At 46.3% G+C, this 17,381-nt stretch overlaps 3 protein-coding genes and 1 non-coding gene across 5 annotated transcripts in view; 1 reads left to right on the forward strand and 3 right to left on the reverse strand.

The window, feature by feature from the left end:
* The window catches only part of ZDHHC8 (zinc finger DHHC-type palmitoyltransferase 8), an 88,502-nt gene extending 88,324 nt beyond the window's left edge, over nt 1–178 (reverse strand). For both annotated transcript variants that reach the window (XM_042828827.1, XM_042828826.1), the window contains exon 1: nt 4–178. In XM_042828827.1, coding sequence (XP_042684761.1) covers nt 4–107 — 104 coding nt within the window. In that variant the 5' untranslated portion in view covers nt 108–178. The remainder of the gene's footprint in view (nt 1–3) is intronic.
* Nucleotides 179–1,812: 1,634 nt separating this feature from the next.
* On the reverse strand, nt 1,813–10,224 carry RANBP1 (RAN binding protein 1). Its single transcript, XM_042828613.1, has 6 exons — nt 10,143–10,224; nt 8,668–8,804; nt 7,365–7,522; nt 5,729–5,857; nt 4,637–4,702; nt 1,813–3,631 (listed from the first exon to the last, which is right to left on the reverse strand). The coding sequence occupies exons 1-6, from the start codon at nt 10,155–10,157 to the stop codon at nt 3,510–3,512; spliced, it is 627 nt and encodes a 208-aa protein (XP_042684547.1). The 5' UTR covers nt 10,158–10,224; the 3' UTR covers nt 1,813–3,509.
* On the reverse strand, nt 4,431–4,563 carry LOC122165904. Its single transcript, XR_006170621.1, has one exon. It is a non-coding gene; the product is annotated as a small nucleolar RNA SNORA77 (small nucleolar RNA).
* A 64-nt stretch (nt 10,225–10,288) lies between the features above and the next one.
* TRMT2A (tRNA methyltransferase 2 homolog A) lies at nt 10,289–17,363 on the forward strand. Its single transcript, XM_042828612.1, has 11 exons — nt 10,289–11,042; nt 11,561–11,669; nt 12,115–12,296; nt 12,923–13,037; nt 13,283–13,398; nt 13,909–14,020; nt 14,627–14,749; nt 15,711–15,786; nt 16,277–16,393; nt 16,603–16,699; nt 16,980–17,363. Exons 1-11 carry the CDS (start codon nt 10,582–10,584, stop codon nt 17,266–17,268), a joined length of 1,797 nt encoding a protein of 598 aa, XP_042684546.1. The 5' UTR covers nt 10,289–10,581; the 3' UTR covers nt 17,269–17,363.
* Nucleotides 17,364–17,381: the final 18 nt, after the last annotated feature.

Below are 17,381 nucleotides of genomic sequence, written 5' to 3' on the forward strand. Positions count from 1 at the left end.
TACGTGAAAACGAAAAATAAAGTCGTCGAACCCACTAACAAGGCGGCCGCCGTGGAGACGGGGATGTATTTGGTCGGTTTAAACCTCTTGCCGGTGCTGCTGGGCATCCTGTGGCTTACACATCACTGAGCGAGTCCGAGCCGGGAGGAGCGGCCGGGAGGACGCGGGCACAGCGGGGCCGGGCGGCAGCAGCGAGGGCCGGGCCGCGGCTGACCTCCGGCACAGGAAATCCCACCCCCGGCGCGGCCCACCCGGCGGATGTCGGCCGCCCCTTCAGGCGGCGCGGGAGGAGCGCGGCGCGGCCGCTCCCCGTGCCGGGGCCGCTCCCCGGGTTCCGCGCGGGGCGGCGCCGAGGAGCTCAGAGGGGCGGGGCGGTGCGGGCGCTCGGCTCGTCCGACGCAGCGCTGCTCCGAACCGCGGGGCCGCGGGACGGGAGGCGAACGCTGCGGGCCTGGCGGAGCTCGGAACAGAACAAGAAGAACTCCGGGAGCAAAAACTCAAATAAAACGAGGGCTCTCAGCTTTGCACAGTTTGCAATAAAACCGAAAGCGTCGGCTTTTAATATGTGGAAAAGCAGAGCGAGCACCGGCCCGAAGGCACGCGGTTACGCGAGAGCCGGGCTCTGCCCCGCGGCTTCATCCGGCGCTCTGCGGCGCTGGGAAGCGGCGGCAGCCTGGGGCAGGGCGCTGCCACGAGCCTCGGCTGCAGCGCTCCGGGCGGGCGGAGGCGGGGCGCCAGGGGCTGCGGGGCTGGCGGCTGCTCGGCACGGAACGCCCGGCCTGGTCCTTTGCCGCGCGCCTAACGGGTCGGCGTTTTACAGAGTGCCGCGCGGTGCTGAGCTGAAAGCCTTCCGGCGCACGTAGCAGCGCGACGAGCCGAAGCAGGGCTGTGCTCGTGCAGCATCTGCCCCGCCGCGGCTGGACGCGGGTCGCTGACTGTTGAAGCACACAGTAAAGCAGAAGACGCGTTTTAGGAGCACGCTTTGGCCACCCACACGAGTCTGGTCTAAATAAAATTCCCCAGAAGAGCTTGCAGGCTAGCGCTACTTCACGTGTACTGCAGAATTGGGCCACGACCCGGTCTGTGCTTAAAACACCGGTTCTTGTTTGTAACGCTGTACACACAAATCTGAACTTCACACGAACAAAAAGTATTTCCACGAATGCAACTCGCTTTGAGGGACTGCTACAGGCTGCACGTTCACCAGCAGACCACTCGTTGATACTCCGTACTTAAATTCACGTGCTGAGAAGTTACACAAACAATTCTTCCCCTTATCTTCTGGCTCTGAAATGATACATCGTTGAAGATTTCGGTGGCATCAGCGAAGCACTGGGTTATTCCCCTTCCTTCTATTTCAAAGCAATAGTAATTTTAGCTAAGTCCAGTTTGGAAGAACTTTAAGGCATCCCCAGGCTGTTGAGTAGCCAGCTCTATTGGACCAGAACGTTCCTCAGCCAAGTGCTAACCAGAGAAATCGCTTATTAGCAATCCATGAACTGTAAACATGGACCAATTAACCTAAGCAGGAAGGGAAACGTCTGAAAATCAGTTAAGTATGCACAGGTAAGGGGGGGGGAAGGGAGAGAGAAAGAAGGCAATACAGTTAAACAGATTTTGTCAATACTAAGGCAAACATTAAGACAGGAACACTTAGAGCATTAAGGCAAATGATTCTTCCTCCTGTCTGCAGCACAATGCTAGTGAAACCACATCCACCCGTGTTGCTGCCTCCATCATGCTCTGTCATCTCCATCTGCCCCACAGGCCAAGAGCACATTCCCAGCAGTTCTTTAAATAAACAGCAAATCCTTTAAATGAAAATTTACATTTATTTTGAAATTTTTAAATGTCATTTCTATCAATTTAGACACAGTTTGACATTATCAGATCAGAGAATTTACAGTGACTCATGGATAACAATTTGGCTTTTACATTCAAATGCTACGTACTTCAAAAGAGCTTTGCTTTGTTATTTCCAAACCAGAAACACTGAAGAACACCGTATTTTGCCTTTCGACCATCTTTGTTAATTAACAGACTTTTAATATCTGCTGTACTTGAAGGGGAACGTGTACAACACTAAAGGAATTACTTTGTTTGAATGAAGTGAGTACCTTAGTAGCAGTTCCACATTTAAGACTACTGGTTCGGTAGCATAAAAGGCAGTACTAAGCAGAAACACAAGTTGTTCTTTTTTAGGTCTGTTTTCCTCAGATAGATTGCAGAGTCCAGTCTACTTAGAAAGCCTTTTTATGAAGACAGAGGTCTCACTAGCCAATATTAACACCATACAAAGTTTAGCAAGTTTTGTTCAGTTTTCATAGTTTGAGAATAGTAACATAGAATTCCATTGCTATCTAACACTAACCTTGTATTAGTGGTTAACAACAAAATTCAATTAATCTATCCAACTTAAATTGTGTTGGTTTTATCACTTAATATATATTTTCTCCTACTCTCTAGCAGTAACTTGAAACCAGGCAAGCAATTAACGCTTGTAGGAAAGAGATTTGATCAACTTGCTCATTACTGGCAAGAGTTGTGCCCCTTCAGTGTGTACAACATGATCACCTAAGAGAATAACTGAACTTCTCCCTTCAAGAGGGACAGACTCCCAGAAGGCATCCTGTAAGGTCACCACCTCCCCAATTCTTAAAAGCAATATTAAGCTCCAAGGCCCTGAAAAAACACAAAAACAAAGGCTTATAAATTTTAAGAGTGTGACTGTTATAATGCTGACTGCTGGTACTCCAACGTTTAAGACTTCTTTGCGTACATCTTAATATAGAGACAATACAGTCAGCAAGAAGCACATTGTGGAAGATCTGGGTTCACAGCTACAGCTTTGTGCTAGGCTCAAGCATTGCTAACATTAATGACTTTCATGAGCAGTAGAGCTGACATTTTCTTTTCTAGTAGGAAGATAATACTCAGGTCTCACGTAATGTTTGCTCCCCCTTTATTTTCCCTGTCCAATGGAACACCATTAATAGTGCACCAGGAATGCTCTACTGTCTAATGTCACAAACCTGCTGCATTTCAAGAATCACAGGTGTGTTTCCTGCCCAGGAACAAAGAGCAGAGAGGAATGTGAAAGGATTGCTGTATGAGTTTCAGAAGACGTGCATGCCATCCTAATCTTCCCTGTTCGTAAAGTCCTTTCATCTAGTTAGCCTGGGTAGGACAACATGCATCTCAACACCCAATGAAACAATTGTATTCATAAGCCTTTAAAGCATATAGAAAACTCAGTTCTATCCTCTGATGCTGTTTCAAGTTTGTTTTATTCACTCTTTTGGATGACCATAAATAACTGTTTCCACTATGGAAAAGAAAGTTAGCACAGTACATTTTCATGACTGGGGAATGGATTTTCTGAAGACATCTTCAAAAGGGCAAAAGCTTAGAAAAAACAACCTGAACATTGAATTCAGTTCCTTATAAAGTCCCTTGTAAAAATAAAAAAAAGAAAAAATATAAAGAAAAACTGCAAGGCCCAGGATGATTTATTGCTTTTCTTCATTTTCCTTGGTCTCTTTCTTCTCAGCTTCTTTGCTCTCATCCTTTACAGAAAGCTCCTCTAGTTTTTCAGCAACTTTATCGGCACTGTCATTTTTGTCTGTGCCTGCTAAGAGATTGATGAGGAAAAAAAAAAAAAGAGTTACACAGAGGAAGTAGTCAATTTTCCTGTAACAGAGGAACAGTAAAGGTAAAGAGGATAGGGAGGAGAGACAACCTGTATTTAGAGTAAGAGCAAAAGCAACTTTCCACTGAGCACTGGAGTGACTCATTCTGTTTCTTCTTTACTAATTCCTTCCAGTGTCAGAATTCAAGAAACACCATTTGGATATTTTAATCACTAGATGAGTGCCTAACCGTACTGACAGAGAAATACTTCTCATTTGGTCAGCTTTCATGCTACCAGAAACAGACCCCATGCAACACAGAAATCTCCCAAGTCCCAGCTTCTAGTCCATCTCAAATGAAAACCAGCCTCCCCAAGACCCCACCTCCCCACTTTGGAAGTGGGACAGACAGGCAGTTCCTAAGAGTGAAGGATTCTGATCTGAATATCAAAAGCGTTGCTCGCCAACTACTTGTAATCTGTACTTTAGGAAGATGGAGGTGTTTATTTCACAAGATATGCTATCTTGTAACAGACAATTACACAATGTGACGCATTAAGCTATTCAATAAAGACCTGTGAAGACATTCTACCATTCCAAATACATTAAATATTAGAACTGAACATTCTATTTCCATGACTACATAGTTGTGGAATTCGGGATGGGAAACTAGGAGGAGAAAATATCACTGTGGTTAGAGTGCTCACAGTTCACTTGAGTATTATAAACCAAAATACTTCTGCAGCAGTTCCAGAAAAAAAAAGAAAAGAAAAATTAAAAGAAAAGAAAAAGAAAAAGAAAAGCCATGTCCCAATAGCAATTGTAACAGCCTTCCACAAGAAAGAAGGCATTCATCATGCCTGTGAGTGATTACTCTCGCAGACAAAAAAAGCACCTGAACTGATGGCTGCAGTTCGGTGCAGAGTGAGTCTGCTCCAGCACAACGACACACTGGGGGCTATAACCAGCAAACAGAAGATGCACAACATTTAAGACTTAACCCTTACCTTTTTTTGCTCTCTTGTCTACTTCGTTTCTGCATTCTTCAAATTTTGCCTTGAATTTCTGTGCATCTGTTTCAGTAAAGACAGAATACTTTTCATTAACTTTACCTCCTTGCAACACTGAATGTTTCTCAAGTATCTTCCCTCAAAATCAGTGGCTGTGTAAACAAAACTTGTAGGTACTTACAGAGTGATTGAGCTTAAGATCATACAAAAAGCTCCACAAAGTTTTTCAGTCACTTTTTTTGTGCAGATCTTGAGCAGCAAATCTAAGAAAGCCTCTTAACTTTCAAAATATTTCAAATAAGATTCCAGAAGGAACTGCCTTGTGGTCAGTAAGACTCTTAGCTGCCCCTGCCCCACAAAAATAAGAATACAGCGGTATCCTAACACAGCTATGCGCAGCAGACTGAAGATTAGCTATGAACTACTGGCCCTCCACTACATCACACCCCAGAGGAACAACACAACTTAGGGTCTCAGCAACAAGTGCTAAAGATAAAGCTTGAGTACTGCACTAGTGAGACAAAGACTCGAATTCAAGTTAATCTTGGCTACAATAGCTAGAGAAATATGATCTGTCTTATGTTTTGGTCTAAGTTTTCCTAAACAATGTTCATACATAGTGAATACAAGCAACAGTAGATTGCTAGTCTGCTCAGTCAAGGTACTTAACACTAGAGCCATAGAAACAGCAATCTGGTCTGCCAGCTTGGCACGACTGACCACACGAGGTCACTGTTGCCCCACAGGAAATTCAGAAGCAGCTGTGAACTAATTCAAGAAATACAACTCCTTCTCAAGCATCACAAAAGATACGTGAAGGGCTGACTTATGTCTGGTCACCCATCATCTGCTCAGTCAGCATTATGTTTGCATGAAAAAGCTTAAGCTTAAGAAGTTCTTATGGCATAAAGCTCTGAAAACGTTACTAAGATTTAGCTGTTACACCATACGTCAACACATTTGGTAAAATGGTAACTGACTTCTCCCAGAGAAAGCAGCAATTAGCTTCTAGGTAGGGTACCATATCTAACAGTGTTCTGCAGTAGCATTCAGAGTACAGTACAACAAGTTCAGCAGCTGTCCACTCACTTTCCGCGTTTAAAAACCGGATTGCCAGAAGCTCAGGCTTGGGGCATTCATCTGCAAAGTCAGCATGTGTGTTCCAGACCCAGGCCCTGTCACTCCCAGCATTAGGCCTCAGCTCCATTAGGGGTGTGACTGAAAAGCAAGCATTAGAAGAGGTACAGAGCACAATAATACACGTTTTCCACACCAGCCTTCATAAATCTGTAGGGTTTTGTTGCTTACATAATGCATTTTATAGAGAATTACTTATGAATAAATAAAAAAAACAGTGGCATCCAAATAAATTTCTCTTTGCATCCTCCAGTAAAATGACACAATGTCATCACTGTATAAAAGAGTGCTAGATTCACTATAGCGCATCTTAATTCTGTCCCAAAACAAACAACTCCTATACTTACCTGAGAGATGGAAGCATTAAGCACAACCCTTAGGAACAAACGGTTTAGGAAGAAAAGACACTCTGAGAGAAAGACCATTCTTTTGCACACTGAAAATATGGTATACTATGAGAAAAATAGCTATTCCTACACTTAGTCATCTAATCAGGCTCTCTGCTCTCTCACTAAGAGCTTTACTACAAGGGATCACAAAATTCTGCACTGCTGTAAAAGGCACACAGCACATTTTCAGCCCTTTTGCTCCTTCCCACAAAATGGAGCCCCTTCCCTCCGAGACACCACTGTTACTTAACCCAACTGAATGGGGGAGTCTGAACGTTACTGCTCACACCACTCAGCCCTCTCCCACTGCACACAGTTCAGACATGTGCATTCCTTGCTTCCCCCCATCCCAATGCCTGGCTCCTGTGTTTCGTTCAGAAGAAATCTAAAGACAGTCAACTCACTTTTTTTCTTTTTTTAAATAAACTTAGAGATGGGAGTTCACTGTTTCACTTAATGCTTGTAAAAAATGAAAAGGGTCTTTTTGTCTGCCTGCACATCACCAGAAATTCAGTAAAGGAATCTATACTGCAAGCAGTTTTTCCAGGAAAAACATCTGTTTATGTGGATATTTTCCTAAAGAAAAGGTTGATTACTGTTACTGGTTAGGGACTGTGCTACTTTCGTATTTACCTTCTCTTTCACCCAAAACCAGGAACACCTGTGCTCTGATTGTCTGACCTTCTGTAAAGGTTTGCCCACAGAAAAATAAGTCATCACTTCTGTTCTCAGATCTGTATTGTTAAATTAAGCAATTGTTTCAAACTACCTGCATGTAGCTTAATTCCAAAGATACTACATAAGTCCACATTTTCTGTGACCATTAAAAAACAACAAACTGTTGGGATCAATGACACTGTGTCTGTCTATGCCAGTTAAATTTCAAAGTGTCTTCAAACACTAGCACTCTTTAAAACTAAGAGCTTTCATACTCAATGCTGCAGGCTATCATCAAACCACAGCCTCCTTCTGTTCGTGAAGGTGAGCACTCATGTTTTGATACAAGTCCTCTATGGTCAGAGCAAGAAATGACAGTATTTATAGTCTGCTGGAAGTTGGACACTCGCTTTAAGAGGCAGCAATTCTCTAGATACTGCTAAAAGCCACTGGGCTCTCAACTTTCAATGTATAAAGCTCCATCAAGCTTAATTAAAAAACAAAAAACAAAACAGTAGCATGTATAGCAGTGCATAACATACTGTAATGGTTTGCGCAGATTTTTAGAGTTTTATCCCTCCTCATGAGGAGGCGAATTGTTCCCTTCTCCTTGTGCTTCAGCAGTTTGACATCACCAGTTCCTCGCTCTTTCCACTCGGGAAGGTCATTCTCAGATGCAAATCGGAACAGCTTTGCTCGCCTTAAAGAAGGAAGAACGCAAGAAGTCAGCCTGCACGTAACAGCTCATCGAAACAACACTTCCGCTGCATGGTACAGCAGATGGCTTTTAAGCCACACAAGAACCTTGGGTGGTCGTTGTGGAGCCAGGAGTTGGACTTCATGAGTCTTGTGGGTCCCCCCCAGCTTGATATTCTGTGTGATTCTGTGACCACTGCTTTTATTCAGCATGCAGTGTCAGAAACTGACACACACTGACGTTTACCTGCAAGCTGTGAGGAATTCTTTAACATCTACCCTGGTTTGTTATATTATATATACACACTTCAGGAAGTGAATGTATTTGGCATTTTAAATTAATGTATAAATAACAGCTTTTGCTATTCATAGAGTTCCTACACTAGGAATACAACTGCTACAGCCAGCCAGCAGTAATTTTAACTCAAAAAAATTGAGTAGCCTGAAACTAAGGCTCCTGTGTAATTCCAAGCCTGGTGTTTGATGCACTGTTAACAAAGCCCCTCACCCTCTAGAATCACTCCCTTCCAACTCCCAAATCCTTGTTATTGCTGCTCTTCAGTCAGGTACAAGGGAAGCCTAGTGCTGCACCGCAGTGCAGCTTACCAGCTTTAGAACATCATTCTTTAATGTTTCAAGATGCCAGTGTGCCAAAAGGGAAAAACAGGAATAATCTGGGAGATCAGTCAACACTGATCACAGACTTAGCCTGAAGAGCTTAAGACACTGCTAAAGGAAAGGAAACATCTGCTCAAGAGACACTAGTTCCAAACAGAGTTTTGTCTGGGATGCGTCTGGGTTCCACGCTGCTCTTCCATTTCTTTTGCACTGTATGTTTTAGACTACTACCACATACCTTCAAACCTTTAGTTATTACCCAAGTTAATGTTTTCTTTCAGGCTAAATGAGACAATATTAAAACCAAATTCATGATGCCACCTCCTTCATGCTATTCCAGACCTTAATCAGTTCCTTGGGAGCAGTGCTGTCAGCCCTCCCCAGCTCAAACTCTGCCACTACAGCAAACAGCAGCCAATTTACACTGCTGCTTCATACAGAGACTCCTAACAAGTCATCCAACTTCCGTGTAACACAGTCAAGCTTAAGTATGATAAGCAGTTAGATAATATTTAGAAGTGTTCTACTTACATCTTAAAGAGCTCTTCCTCATCCTCTTCCAGAGTTTTTATTTCTTGCTCAGGAAGGGAAACTATGGGCTCAAACTGAGGATCATGGTTAGAGTCATCCGCGTTTTCAGTGGAAGTATCGTGCTCCTCGTGTGCTTCCTGGAAGGGGGAAAAGCAAAAAAGAAAGATAAACTTGCTGCATACTTATATTCACAGCTATTCAACAATTGCATCTCAACAACTGAGCCGTGCTCTAAAAATAAACCAAATTCACAGTTGAAAATTAATTGCTCTGTGTCAATGTGCAGTTAGACTACAAAAGAAATAGCCTCATGCTGGTTTTGTTTTACTATCCTGGCTTCTGGCTGCTGAAAAGTCACTTCTCCAATCATTTCTCCAGCACAACGTGCTTTATGCTACTAACGGACACACTACTTCATGGCTGACAACCTACCATTAACAGGGGGTAAAAACATCACTAAAGAAACCACCTCTACCAGCCCAACTCCATCAAGACAGGCAACAGAAGTTCACTGTTCTCGCCCTATGTGTCAGAACTCTCCAAGTCAGATTTCTGCAGCACAGCAGCAACACTCATGAAGTTATTTAAATTTACTTTCTTCATCCCCGCACCCTTTGAGGACCTTTGTTTTTAATCGGTGGCTAAATAGCCAACATAAGGCTTCCTGCGCAGCCGCTCGGGGTCCACCTGCACAGCCGGGCTCATGAAAGCTGCAGCCCGGTGAGGAGACTCGGCACCACGGCCGCGTGGCAGGCAGGTGCGCCAGTAGGCGCGCTCAGCGAAGGAGTCTACAAGGGAAAGCGATCTGCAAACTTAACGAGGCCAAAACAGCGATCTCAGGCGGAGAGAGGCGATCAGCGTCTTTTCGTCGGTGCCGCTCGAACAACACAAAGGCGAACGCAGCCGCAGGGCGCACGCACGGCGCTCCCGGCCCGCGGGGCCTGCTGAGCGCTGAGGGGTGGCACGGAGCGCCGCGCTTCCACGGAAAGAAGAGGACAAGAAACAGCGCTGCGAAAAACTTTCGGATATTCAACGAGCGCTTCGCTACGGTTCGGCGCGTCCCCGACGGAGCGGGACATTAAGATTGAAGCGAATCGCGTTAGAGCGCGTGGGGAAGGGGAGGGAAAAGGAGCGGAGCGGCCCCAGCGCGGTACCGCGGCCCCGCCGCCACGTGCGGGAGCGGGCAGGCCGGTATCGCGACAGGCGGCACGTGGGCTGCTCCGGGCCGCAGGGCAAAGAAAGGCGGAAGGAGCGGGAACAGCCCGGGGAGCGGAGCTCCGCCCGAGCGCGGCCCCGAGAGCGGCGCTGCCCCGGCCGCCTCCGCGCGGCTCGGCCCCCGACCGGGCCTCGGCCCCGGCCCTGCGCGGCCCCCGCCCGCTTCCGTCGCCCCCCATCCCCCACCCCGGCCCGCTCCGCCGCCTTTCTCCCTCCCGCCCACCGCCCTCGCCGCTCGGCGCCCTCCCGCCGCCGCTCACCTTGGTGTCCGCCATAGGGCCGGGCTCGCTGCGCTCCGCTCGCCGCCGCTGCGCTTCCTGCCGCGCGCCCCCGCCCCTCCCGCCTTTACCTCATTCCCGCAGCCCGCGCCGCCGCAAGGCACGATGGGAAACGCCCCCTTCCCTCCGCGCTGCCCGCCCCGCCCCTCCACCTCGCTGGGGCAGCGCGGAGCCCCGGCCCAGCGGTTCTCCTTTTCTTTCCTCTGCTTTCCTCTCTTTTCCTTCCTTCCCCCCCCGCGCCGCGGCGGCCTGGCCTAAGATGGCGGCGGCGCTGAGGGACCGTTGAGGCGGCGCGTCGTTCGCAGCGATTTTTTATGGGACGCGGCGGCCCCGAGGAGCGCCCTTAGAAGAAGCGGGTGGCGGCCGCTCGCTTTCTTCCCTTCCTTTTTCCGGAGCCGCTCCCGTCCCGCGGCGCGGCGCCATGGAGGCGGCCGAGGGCGCCCCCGACGCGTACGGCTACACCCGGGCGGAGCTGTTCACCTCCGAGATCTACAAGGTGGAGATTCGGAACCTGCCCAAGTACGTCGGCTTCAACGACGTGAAGAAGTTCCTGGCCAAGCACGGGCTGAGCCCGCACAAGATCAAGCTGCTCGGCGGGCAGACGTTCGCCTTCGTGACGTTCAGGAGCGAGGAGCAGCGGGACGAGGCCGTCAGGGCCCTGCAGGGCGCCGCGTGGAAGGGCCGCGCTCTGGGCGTGCGGGCGGCCAAGCCCAAGGCCGATCCCATGGCGAGGAAACGGCAGCGGGAGGAGGGGGCCGGGGCCGGGGAGCCCCTCGGCAAGCGGATCGCCGACGTGGTCACCCCGCTGTGGGCCGTGCCCTACGAGCAGCAGCTGGCCGAGAAACGGCGGGAGTGCGAGCGGGTGCTGCAGAAGCTGGCCAAGTAATGCCGCCGGTAACGCCGCCCTCGGCCCGACGCGAACGGGGAGCCGCCGGGCACCGGGCACCGCCTGCGGCTCGGGGAGCTGCGGGAGCGGGACGCGCGGCTCGGGGCCCCGCACGGCAAGAGGGGCCGCCCGGCCCGGCAGAGCTGTGCAGGGACGGCCCCACACCGCTGGGCTTCTCTCACAAGTTATCCCCTCGCTTCTCACGTTCGGTCTTTGCAAATGGAAGCGTTTTTCCATCGTTTCCCTTAATCCTGTAGATAAAGTTCCACCCGTGCGTTGGGTGCGCTGGTCACTTCGGCACCTACCATAAAATTGCACAAAGTCTCGTTTCTTGGCGCTGCGGGCCCTGTGACATGAGAGCTCTATTCCCCTGTTAAACCATGGAAGGTTTTCCTCTGACCAAGCGATAACTCGTGCCTTTGTGGGCCACAACAGGAAAAAAAAAGTCTCATATAACTGTTAACCTCACTTGATCCAAACGTGTACTTTTAATTGTTGTTTCTGATCCGGGCAGGGAAATTGGAAATACCAACAGAGCGCTGCTGCCCTGGCTATTCCTGCAGAAGCAGAAGTACAACAGAATGTGCTGCCCCATAGAGGGAGTGAAGGCCTCACCGTTACAGGTAACGGATCGCTGGGCTGGCAGGGAGCTCAGTGTTCAGGCGGCCGTCCCAAGAGACAGTGAAGAAACTGAGGGTTTTTCTTCCTCTCACAATCATGAATTGTAGGCATTGCCGCCTTTCATGCAAATACTGCCTGGGAAAGTGTGCTAGAAGCAGAATAATGTACCTTTAAAAGGCGTGCTGTCCCTACAAGCATGTTGTAGGCTAATGGAAGCATGTTGCAGAGAGCGCAGGAGTTTGCTCTTGGAATAGCAAGTCCTTTGTGCTTTGTCATTATGGCCATTAGTTCCCCTCCACCAAAGCTTGGGAGCATCTTCTGTAGGAACTGCAATGTCCTGCAGGCGTGTGTAAGTACCTGTGGCCACGTGGGAGTTGTTTCAGGATGAACATGGCATATACAGAGAGTGCTGTATAAACCTCTTCCATTACTTTATTTTAAATCTAGACTGAATATCGCAACAAATGCGAGTTCTTGATTGGGATTGGTGTAAATCAAGAAGACAAAACTGTGGGTTGTCGTCTTGGCAAATACAAGGGCGGTACCTGCGCTGTAGTGGAGCCATTTGATACCATTCACATTCCTGCTGTTGCCAAAAAAGTAGTAAAAACTTTTCAAGACTACATAAGGTGAGCAAAAGTAAAATGAGTTACCTGTGAAAGTTTTGATGTCTGGGATACTCAAAAGTTCTCATAAGATTAACTACAAGCAGTTGTGAGACAGCTTCACGTAGAATTCTTATTAACAAAAAGCAGCTGCTTGGCTGATGTGGGGGAGAATCATCCTGCAAGACAACTGTAAAACATTAATGGGCAAGCAGCAATGCTTTCTTAAAAAGGAGAGATTAGCTAAAAAGCAGTTAAATCCTCAGCCATTGAAACCTCAGAATAATTGTGGAAATGGGCAGTTCCAACTTGCCATGGAGCCATGAAGGCACTTAAGACTTAAGTTGTTTCATTTTCTGTACATGGTGAGAAGCTGCCTGTGCTCTCTATGAGTTTGGGAGGATTAAAGCGGATGAGGATTATGAAAAGCTAAGGACAGATTGTTGCAGGAGGAGATAGGATCTACTTCATCTTTTTTTCCTCAGTTCAGATTTGGAAGTCATCCTTTTCTTGACAAATCAATGTCGCTTCTGCTTTATTTAACAGTTTCATTGCTTTACCTGCTGAGCTGCTTTTATTTCAATAAACTATTGAATGTTGTCCCCCCACAGCAATTCCTTTTTAAATAACCCAGCTTCTGAACATTGCAGGTCAACCCCTTACTCAGTTTACAGCCCAGAAACCTACGAAGGTCACTGGAAGCAGCTCACGGTCCGTACCAGCAGGAATGGCCACATCATGGCAGTCGTTTACTTTAATCCTCAGGTATTTGAGATGCCTAAATTACATTAATTTGTTTTTCTGAATAGTGCACGTGAAAGAGAAATCAGTAGTTATTTGCAACTACTTTTCTATTTAAAATGGTCTGATACATGTAAATGAGCAATTAATTTACATCAGTAAGTTGTCTTCTCTATTATATGCTGCTACCATACAGGTGGCGTGTAGCAAATAATCTCTCTTAAGTCACACAGATTATTATTCTCCCTCCTTTCCAATGAAACCTTTAGAAGTTAAGCAGAGAGGAGCTGGCTGAGCTGAAGGCTGCTCTGGCAGAGCACTTCACTGCAGGGGCAGGGAAGGAGAGCGGCGTTACTTCCCTGTACTTTGTGGAGGAAGGCCAAAGGTAAGGGACTCAGCTTTGCTGTGGGGAATTCGGGTGGCGGCAGTTTTGTTGTCTTCAACAGTAAAGTAGGTGGCACTTCCACACCCTTAGTTCATCTGTTTCTAATTCCTGAAGATATCAGCAGCATTACTAATTAGCTGAACAGTTATTTTTCCACAAAACTCCTGAAACTTCCACGTAGTGCTGCCTGGAAAAAGGCAGCCAGCATCCTTGTGCTGAACCCGCTGTTACTGGGTAGCTGCCACACTGCGGAGGTGTTGCTGCAGGAGGTGGCTGTTTGCTCTCGACTGTGAAGTTCTGCCTCTTTTAGGCCCAACTCTGTATAAATAGAACAAGAATTATAAGAAAAAAACTCGGGACGACGTTCTGTAGAAGAACACAATTGATGTAGCACACAATAAATTTCTGTCTGTATGTAGCAGTATAGTTTTCAAGATGACTTCGGCTTTGGGAAAAATGGCAACAAACGTGCTTGTCTGCTTTTTGTGTTTGTTTCTCCCCTTCCTCCAGGAAATCTCCCAATCTGGAAGACTTGCCTTTGGAGCATGTGGCTGGCGATAAATACATCTATGAAGAACTTCTTGGCCTAAAGTTTAGAATTTCTCCTCATGCATTTTTTCAAGTAAGGATGATACTGAGCTGCTAACTTAACTGGATTTGCATTATTGCCTTCAAAATTGGCTACTTCCCCATAACAAGATAGTATACTTAGGAGATGCAACCTTTTACACTTTCGTTGCAATTAAATACATTTGAGTACTGTGTTCTGCTGTTAAAACTCAGTAAATGAGCATTAATGTGTTTGGTGGGATGTCAAAGGTAGCTTTTTCTTTCACTGCTTCAGTGTTTTGATATCATTTGCTTCCTGTTGAGTGGCCTTGCACAGAACGTGCAGCAGCAGTTCCATAATCTTTGTAGTTCGTTTCCTTTTCCAAGAGGTAATTCTTCCCTCCCAATGCTTTTAATCCTGACCGTGTAGTCTGTGCTGTTGCAGCAGAGTTCAAGTGCTGAAGCAGAAGGAACATAGAAACCAAATCATTGTATTTCAGAACTGAATGAAACTCCTGTAATGGTGTCACGACTTGGAAGTCAGCCATGCGTGACTTTGGGTTACACGTGAATGGGGCTTGTTTCTTAGAAATGAGGTAAAAGAGAAGCTGTTCTCCTGCAGCTCATTAAAACGCGTTTACTGTTTGTGAAGTAGACTGGTTTGACATTAATTTCACAGGTAAACACACAGGCTGCAGAAGTTCTGTACGCTGCCATTAGGGAGTGGGCACAGCTGAGCCAAGAAAGCACTGTGCTGGACATCTGCTGTGGTACTGGAACTATTGGGATTTCTTTGGCCAAGGTAAGTAACGTCTACTCCTGGGTATAATCTTCTTTTAACAGTCAGATGTGGATCTTTTGTTACACTTACGACAAAAAAAAATACTTGGGGTGTGTGTGTGTGTATATATATGTATGTACACACATGTATTGTAGGAAAAGGCAACAGCAGATAACCAGTTCTAAATGACCCAAAAAAGGGGTGATGGTCACAATCTAGTTCAGGAACGAAAAAAGATAAATTTGCTTAGCCATCCTAAGGCTCAGAGCTCACCAGACACTGCAGGAGGGATCTCCAGCTAGAGATGCTTCTCTTGTAGCTGCCAGCCCTTCGTGAGGCCTGGGGAGGGCTGGACCAGGCTCCACCCCTTCTGGTTATGCAGCTGAATTGCTTCTGCCTGTGCTCCCAGGGCTCGCTGCGTCCCTTCCCCAGGTGCTCAATCATTGGTTCAGGCTGACTTAGCAATTCCCATACATACATATAATTGATTTCTAATTAAGTTGTTTTCAGCTATTTATGAAAACTCAATCTTGTGTTGAGTGCCCTAAATTATCTTCAATTAAAAAAAGAGGCCATAATTCTGTAGGGTAGCCAAAACTTAATAAAAAAGGTGTATCCACTTAACTAGTTGTGTTTTGTCAGAAATCTTTGGTTATGAATAAACCAATATTTCTTATACTTGCATCATTTTTGGCATAGAGCTTGCTGTAGCATTTGAGGAAGTCTGGAGTCTCCCCTAAGAAAATAAAAAGCCCCGCATAAGTAGAGTCTGTTACTTCCCTGCTGGGATAAATGCTATTCATCCCCCAGTTTCAATCTTAAGAAGAGCCTGTTGTTTGCACAGGTTTCTTCTCAACCTTTTCTGGCTGCAAGGCATGAGTTCTCTAGCCAGGTATTACTCCAAGTTCCCGTTAATTACTGCTGCTGTGAATAACTGCTGCATTTACGTGTGGTGGGCTGATCTTTTCCCTTCATTCTGTAGAAAGTGAAGAAAGTGATTGGAGTTGAACTCTGCCAAGAAGCTGTGCAGGATGCCAAAGCCAATGCCCAGATTAACGGTTCGTTAAGCTAAAAGGCTAAAATCTTTGTTTTCTAGGAAGGGTAGGAGTTACTCAGCTACTTCATCTTATCGAAGAAGCCTGTAATTACATCTTATCCATAATAATCTTGTCCATTTTAACAATATAACCTCTCCTGAAAACAAAATTGCATGATAATCTGTATGATCAATTTTCCTGCTGACTGCTTTGTTGTTTTTTCTCATAAATGAACATTTCAACGCAAATGTGAAACAAAGCCACAGTTGCCCTTATGAATTAAACATTAAACAGCAGCTATTTTTTGTGGGCTTTTGCTTTAGTGTAGATAATGACACACACATAAGTTACTGCTGTTTAAACACCTTGATGCAGCAGTCAGCGGTAATTTCAATTTCTGGTAGACAAAACAGTTTGTAGTTTGTAAGGCATAAGGCTTCCATATTGACAGTATTGAAACTTGGGAGTATTGAAAGATGCTGTAACTAATAACATTAATTTGTTTTTACAGAACTGAGTAATATTGAATTTCACTGTGGGAAGGCTGAAGATATCGTTCCTTCCTTAATTAACGTGTTACCTCCCCAGAACCTGATCACTATTGTAGATCCACCTCGAGCAGGACTGCGTAAGTTCACCTCCTTGGAGTTTTCAGTGCATTCTCCCAGTTGTTTTCTGGCGGGTGCCCAGGAAAATACCAATAGAATAAAGAAAGTGCGAGGCTGTAACTGTGACTTGAAGCGGTGCAGTGCCACACCAGTTTTGTTTGTGACGGAGTCTGTGCTGGAATTTTTCTGAAGTCTGTTGACACTCACATCCAGTCTCTTCTTTGTCTAGATTCCAAAGTAATTCTTGCAATTAGAAGAGCTGAACAGCTGAAGAAGCTTATTTATGTGTCCTGCAATCCTAGAGCTGCAATGAATAACTTTGTGGAGTAAGTAGTTCTTGTATTAAGTAGAACGTGGTAGAAAGAAAAAGTCTGCTGCTGGGGAGGAGGGCTGAGATTGGCTTTTTATTTTTTAAGTCCTATTCATTGCAGTTTACTTTTCATCTTGAAGCAAAAGGTGCTGCTTTGGGAACAACCTATGTACAGGGGTGCTGACAAACCCTATCACTGCTGATGCTTGGGGAAGAAAAAGCTTAGAAGAGTAGTGGTAATACGCAGCATAGTATAATATTAATACAGTTCTTCCTCCTGCATCTTCCCCACCAAGCCTTTGCCGGGCCCCTTCCAACCGAGTCAGAGGAGCTGCCTTCCGTCCTGTTAAAGCAATGGCTGTGGATCTCTTCCCTCAGACCAAGCACTGTGAGTTACTGATACTCTTTGAAAGGGTTGAATATGCAAACGGAAGCTCTGCTGAAGCAAAGCCTGATGCTGCTCAAGTCACAGTAGAATGCAACGACTCAGAGCACTTAGATGGTGCCAACCCAGATGACACTGATGCAAACCAGGCAGCTTCTGTAGCTACAGACACAGCATGCAAAGAGAAGGAATCGACTTAACGCCTGTGAGATACTTTCCAGAAACTACTTTTGTGTCTTACCTGCTTCTGTAGTATTATTGCTGTAAGACCTAGGTAATAAATCTTAACAACAGAGTGGTTGCAAGGCTTTCG

This window comes from Centrocercus urophasianus, unplaced genomic scaffold (genome assembly GCF_019232065.1).
Source record: "Centrocercus urophasianus isolate 14NV4802_14NV808 unplaced genomic scaffold, USGS_Curo_1.0 seq_30, whole genome shotgun sequence".
Lineage (NCBI taxonomy): Eukaryota > Metazoa > Chordata > Aves > Galliformes > Phasianidae > Centrocercus > Centrocercus urophasianus.